Genomic DNA, 6,679 nt, shown 5'->3' with positions numbered 1-6,679 from the left:
TCCTGTTGAAATTTCTTTCGGATATTTGCCGGATAGTTAATTAATGAAAGTTAATTAGTTAGTGACTGCAGACATCAAAAAAGCAAAGTTTTTATTCCCCAGGATGTTATTCTTGTACATTTCTGGTAGTTAAGAAGCTCAAAAATGATTAAGAAGTGGCTGACAAGGTTGGTAGCTTCAAGAACTTACTCTTTTATTGCTGGTCATTAACTGACAGAATTGCATTAATTAGTTATAAAGTCTAGTTATTAAGTTTAATTATCCTATTTGTCAAAAATTACTATCCGGATACTAAATTTATAAACGGATATCCGGATAATCAGGATATCTGTTTCAGCTCTACAACAAATATATTTGAAGTTAATGCGTATAAAGTAAAAAATATAAGTGCTCGGGTGAATGACAAAAATGGACTTTTAGTGTATTAATGTTTGGCTTTGTTCTGTAGGTCAAGGATCATCAAGTCTTTCAAGCAAAATGCTTCCCAAATGAGGTCGGAGGATCAGTCAAACACAGAGCTAGAGGTTCATGATGATACTAAAAGTGAAGATAGCAAAAAAAGTGAACCAACGACAAATGAAATAGTATAGATTAATAACTCATAAAAATAATGACTATATACATAATCTTGTCCTATAGTAATTTGTAATCTTTATTGATGTAGATCCATAGATCTAATTATATTCTGGTAATGCCTCAGTTTGGGAGAGTATGTATATAAGCAATTGTGAGCTCCTGGCTTAGGGCACAGTTGAAGTGATGCACTGATCAACTGATTCTTGATACTCTCCTCCAAGAGAGAGAAACTACCAATGGATGCTTTTGTGATTGTTCTTACTGCATAGTTCAACTCATTGATGACGACACTCCAGGAGCTGTGTCTTCCTTCTTTTGTCATTTTTGCTATAATCTTAGCAAATGGTCCTTCCACTTTCTTTGATATCTTGTGATCGACTGAGTCATTTCTCACTTCATCAGCAATATGCTCAACGTACTGTGACTGGCTCTATCTCCATTACTACATTGTAGTTTCCTGTTGTCTTCTCTCCTGGAGCTGTATGAATAACTTAATAAGTGATATGAAGAGGACAGCAGCAAGACAGATGTAAGAATTGAGTTTCTGGTAACTTTAATCAGATATGTAGCTAGGTTGCATAGTCTGTATCTATGATAATAATAGTCTATGCTATCTGTAGTCTATGACCATAGACTTAGAGTTGACCATCTATGAAATAATATTGACAAATCTATAATTAATTAACAAAAGTTACACATTTTTATATTTACAAAATTAACAAATTGAACTTTAAACTGCAGGATTGCCTGGCTCTGGGATCCTGGGCCCTGTGTTATCATGACAGTCATAAACACTATGTGTATCATAAAAAACCGGTACAGTTGATGTAACTGTATTAGTGCTTGTAATTGTTGGCCGCAATGTAACAGTGCTTGTAGAAATACATGTAGTGCTGGAACTAAAACTAAATTTGGTTGAAGTACTAGTATGTGTCAAATAAGCAAGTTTTATGGAAGTAGTAATATCTGTTGAAGTAATATGATGAGTTGAAGTATACGTTTGAACCATTGTAGTAAGAAACGTTTCAGTTTTTCCATGTGTGGAAGTAATATTGTTTATTACACTTTCATGGTATGTTGATGTAGAATGACATGTTAACATAGTAGAGTCTGAAACAGTAGTAATGGTTGTTAAAGTAATAGGGCATGTTAAGGTAGTACATTCTGTGAAATTAGTAGTTTTGGTGCAGGTAGTAGTATTTATTGAGGTGGTAACATAGATTGAGGTACTAGTACGTGTAACGACAAAAGTACTAGTAGGTGTAATCCCACATACATCAGTACCTATAAGCAATAAACAATAGGAATTAGGAACATAATACAAACAATAAATGAACTTACATTGTTTAACATGAAGAAAGCAGTTATTTGTTGTACTTTTGTAATAACTACTTAAAAAGAGAAAATTGATACTAAACTTAAGACAGTTTATTTTTAGTGTATCCAAGATGCAGGCAGGAGAGAGTAAAGGGTCCTTTTCCAGTAGTAATGCCACAGCACCAGAAACAAGAGCAGCAGCCACTGATGTACCACTTACAACTTTAGTACATGAACAAGTAGAACAAGTATGACTAGCAGCAGTCACAAATGCTCCAGGAGCAAATATATCCACACAGGGTCCAGCATTAGTATTATAGTTAATATAGTCTCCTATGAAAGTGCTACCGACTGTTATAGCTCCAGGATTGCTAGCAGGTGATTTAGTGCATGCATTACCACGATCATTACCAGCAGATGTAACTACAGGTATTCCCTGATTGACCACATTTGTTACCACTTGATTAAGAGAAGAGGAGAAAGATCCACCCAGTGACATTAAAATAACTGATGGTCTCCGTGTCATTCTAACCTTGCTAGCTGCATAGTTAAGTCCATCTATTATAACACTGTAAGGTCCTCTGCCATTGCAGTCTAGTACACGTACACTATAAACAGTAGCACAACGAGCTAGTCCAGAAACATTCCCAACTGCTAAACTGGCTATGTGGGTACCATGTCCATGACAATCTCGACCTTCTAAATTGGTATCATTGTAATTATCAATTGGATCATAACCTGGATACTTGGCTCTTCCATCAAATACATAATGATTGCAAAATACATACTTTGCTCCTCCTCCAAACTCACAATGATCATAGCGAATACCTATAATTGTATATGTATTAAATCCTGCACAAATTAAAATTCATATACCGGTATCAAGGACATATACATCAACACCATTGCCACATTCACATGGAGTGTATGGCCGATTGTCCAATACTGAACTGACTTGATCAATGCGATCCACAGCCCATGACATGTCAATGGATGCATAATTTTCTTTCTCTATAAACTCAATATTATCCTCATGTTGCATTAACTATTATAATAGTCAAATTATATAAATAATAAAAATGATCATACTCTTTTTGCTTGATCTTCTGTCAATTTTGCTGTAATTATTTTAGCAAATGGTCCTTCGACTTTTACTACTATTTTATGATCAGTTGATTGTTTTCTCACTTCATTGGCAATATGCTCAAATGTGCTATGACTGGTTTCAACATTCAGTCCTATAATGTAGTTTCCGGTTGTTTCCTCTTCTTCATCTGGCAGAAATGGTACTTGGTGACTTGAATCAACATCACAGTGGACAACTGCAAACATAATAATAGCAGTAAAACAGCTGTATTTCATGCTTGTGAGCATCAATTGAATTTTGTAAACTAGCTGCCACTGCAGTAAAATCTATGGATCTGTCTGGAACTAGATTGCATATACGTTTCTATATAATAGTATAGCATAAATATAATGGTAGGCTAGGCACGGGCCATCGCCGCCGCGCTCTTAATTGAATTATGAGAGGCGCTAGATAGGCCATAATGATGAGGCCTCGAGGCCAGGCCGTAATCTATTGCGGCTGTCTGCGCAGCATGAACCATAGCAGCCGGTTAATTGATCCGGATGGCTGGTACATGTACTGTGTATTTATGATGTGTGAGCGCCTAGTCTGTCTTGTATGCTTGAATGATCACAATCTAGACTAGTGCCACATGCTATAATGGTACGATTCATTGATTTTATCCGGCCTAGCTCTATTATTGAAATTTTATCATAACTAATGATTTAAATCAACTATAGAACAATTAGCCAAAATACATACAGTTATTCAGTCCCGGCTACAAACTATAATGGCCTTTGACATCTCAAATTGTTGTTGTAGCTACATATATTATTGTGACGATCAACTGTAACAGTACAATAAAAAGTTGCCGTAGTGGTTTCAGAATGATATACAACTGATGGTGGTGTTGTGCAAATTGTTACGGGACAGCTATAAGTTACAGGGATGACATGTGTTGAAGTAGTAGTATGTACTAAAGTAGTTGGATCCATTTTAGTAGAACAACATGTATAAGTTGTATGATGAATTGAAGTAATATGAACTGTTGTAGAAGCTTTGCATGTTAAAGTAGTACTGCTTGTTGTCGTTATATGATGTGTAATGTTCGAATGTTGTGTTAATGTAGTATTATATATTGGAGTAGTAATATTTAACACAGTAGTGTTAATTGTTAAGGTAGCATTTTTGAATATGGTTGTATTCTTCATTAAGGTAATAGTTTCGGATGAAACAGTGGTAACTTCTGAAGAAATAACGTGTGTTAAATTTATAGTGTGCGAGACAATGAAAACACTAGTTGGTGTTATTTCACATACATTACCTATTTGTGCCAAAAACAGAAGCATAATACTCGAAGTACCGTATAGGGGGTATATTTCATGGGGAAAATATTTCATGAAAATCACCTTTCAACCTATTCACAAGGAAAAAAATTTGCATTTTTTACCATTATTAGTATGATAAAAAATAATTTTCATAGATAAAAATTTTCACGAATGTTTTAAAACTGCAAAATTAGCAAAATTAAATCCCCGTGAAATATACCCCCTATATGGTATAATAATTATAGAAGTTAGAAACTTACAGTGTTTAATATTAAGAAGGCAATTGTTTGTGTTGCTTTTATAATGACTATCCAACAAAATGTAATTGATAGCATTTTTAAGACAGTTCTCTTTTAATTCATCTGAGATATTGGCAGGAGAAAGTAAAGGATCCTTTTCCAGTAGTAATGCCACAGCACCAGAAACAAGAGCAGCAGCCACTGATGTACCACTTACAACTTTAGTACATGAACAAGTAGAACAAGTATGACTAGCAGCAGTCACAAATGCTCCAGGAGCAAGTATATCCACACAGGGTCCAGCATTAGTATTAAAGTTAATATAGTCTCCTATTAAAGTGCTACCGACTGTTATAGCTCCAGGATTGCTAGCAGGTGATTTAGTGCATGCATTACCACGACCATTACCAGCAGATGTAACTACAGGTATTCCCTGATTGACCACATTTGTTACCACTTGATTAAGAGAAGAGGAGAAAGATCCACCCAGTGACATTAAAATAACTGATGGTCTCCGTGTCATTCTAACCTTGCTAGCTGCATAGTTGAGTCCATCTATTACAACACTGTAAGGTCCTCTGCCATTGCAGTCTAGTACACGTACACTATAAACAGTAGCACAACGAGCTAGTCCAGAAACATTCCCAACTGCTAAACTGGCTATGTGGGTACCATGTCCATGACAATCTCGACCTTCTAAATTGGTATCATTGTAATTATCAATTGGATCATAACCTGGATACTTGGCTCTTCCACCAAATACATAGTTATAATCTGGATATTTTGCTCCTCCTCCAAACTCACAATGATCATAGCGAATACCTATTGGTATAAAATTATTGTAATCTAGTATGTATGCTTTCTTACCAGTATCAAGGACATATAAATCAACACCATTGCCACATTCACATGGAGTGTATGGTTGATTGTCCAGAATTCTACTAACTTGGTCAACACGATCCACAGCCCAAGACATATCAATAGATGCATATGTTTCTTCCTCTATAAAAACACCCTCATGTTGCATTATCTATAAAAATCCAAATATATAATAGTTTTAATGCAGTAATTATAATAATTTTAGTACTCTATGTGCAGCATCTTCTGTCATCTTTGCTGTTACAATTTTAGCAAACGGACCTCCCACTTTCACAGATAGTTTTTGATCAATTGACTCCCTTCTCACTTCATCAGCAATATGCTCAAACGTGCTATGATTAGTCTCCTTCTTCATTACTACGATGTAGTTTCCTGTTGTCTCCTCTCCTGGAGCTGCACGAATAACTCGGCGAGACTCAACATTAGCGAAGGCAAGTGTCACTGCTATGAAAAGGAAAAAAGCGAAAGAGAAGCTGGGGCTCATCCTTGTTGAGGTTTAAGATCAAGTTCGGACTTCGGTATATAGTAACATAAATAATCTATGCTGGCAGACTTTCTTATTAGGCGCTTTTCAGTCTCATGGTAATTTTTCTGCGCCAGGGCTGGCCGGTTCAGTTGCATTTGTGGTTGGCAGGCCATATATCTACACAGCCAAGAATTGAAGTCTGTATCTGTCCAGATTACGGCAGTGTATCAGGTACCGTAGATCATTGTGATACACTAACTTTGGGCAGTCAACCGTATCAGGATGTAGCTACGGGAGACTTACTTTCTGTAAAACATCCTGTATCACTCCGTATACGGCAATGATTCATGACTGAACTCATTACATATTCATTGAAATTATTATTATTATTATTACTATTAATTAATAACTATAATAATTTTTAAATTTAATATTAAAAATCACAAAAATTAAAAGGAAGTTATCTATTGTATTCTATCTTTAATTTCTTGATCAATTGGCCTTTGTCTGATGAGCTGTGACTAAAAAAGTCAGGAATTATATACAATACCAACATGAAGAAGTCATACTTTCATGTAGAGGTGCTGACTGACTAATGGACTGTATACTTTTTGCTTCTTTAGCGATTTCTATGTTACAGGAAACAATAAAAGCAAGACTAATAAAATGTACGTACTGACCTTATATGCTTCATATTAATTTCTTAAATATCTAGAACATTATGAAGTTATACAGAGTATTTCTCAATTGCTAACCTTTCCTTTGTGCTCAACATTCATTTTTTAAAATTCATACCTATACCTATCGT

The 6,679-nt window shown here is 35.3% G+C and overlaps 2 protein-coding genes across 2 annotated transcripts; both read right to left on the bottom strand.

The window, feature by feature from the left end:
- Positions 1-349: 349 nt before the first annotated feature.
- LOC109590200 (aqualysin-1-like) lies at positions 350-3,380 on the bottom strand. The gene is made up of 4 exons (XM_020006120.1): positions 2,983-3,380; positions 2,770-2,938; positions 1,918-2,721; positions 350-1,860 (listed from the first exon to the last, which is right to left on the bottom strand). The coding sequence occupies exons 1-4, from the start codon at positions 3,265-3,267 to the stop codon at positions 1,307-1,309; spliced, it is 1,812 nt and encodes a 603-aa protein (XP_019861679.1). The 5' UTR covers positions 3,268-3,380; the 3' UTR covers positions 350-1,306.
- A 271-nt stretch (positions 3,381-3,651) lies between these two features.
- Positions 3,652-6,679, bottom strand: LOC109590199 (aqualysin-1-like). Its single transcript, XM_020006119.1, has 7 exons — positions 6,627-6,679; positions 6,552-6,582; positions 6,441-6,500; positions 5,614-6,392; positions 5,394-5,556; positions 4,548-5,348; positions 3,652-4,283 (listed from the first exon to the last, which is right to left on the bottom strand). Exons 4-7 carry the CDS (start codon positions 5,887-5,889, stop codon positions 3,745-3,747), a joined length of 1,779 nt encoding a protein of 592 aa, XP_019861678.1. The 5' UTR covers positions 5,890-6,392; positions 6,441-6,500; positions 6,552-6,582; positions 6,627-6,679; the 3' UTR covers positions 3,652-3,744.

This window comes from Amphimedon queenslandica, unplaced genomic scaffold, assembly GCF_000090795.2.
Source record: "Amphimedon queenslandica unplaced genomic scaffold, v1.1 AMPQUscaffold_10355_Cont17109, whole genome shotgun sequence".
Taxonomy (NCBI): Eukaryota; Metazoa; Porifera; class Demospongiae; order Haplosclerida; family Niphatidae; genus Amphimedon; species Amphimedon queenslandica.
The sequence above is the reverse complement of the archived record's forward strand: the minus strand, read 5'-3'. Positions and strand labels throughout refer to the sequence as shown.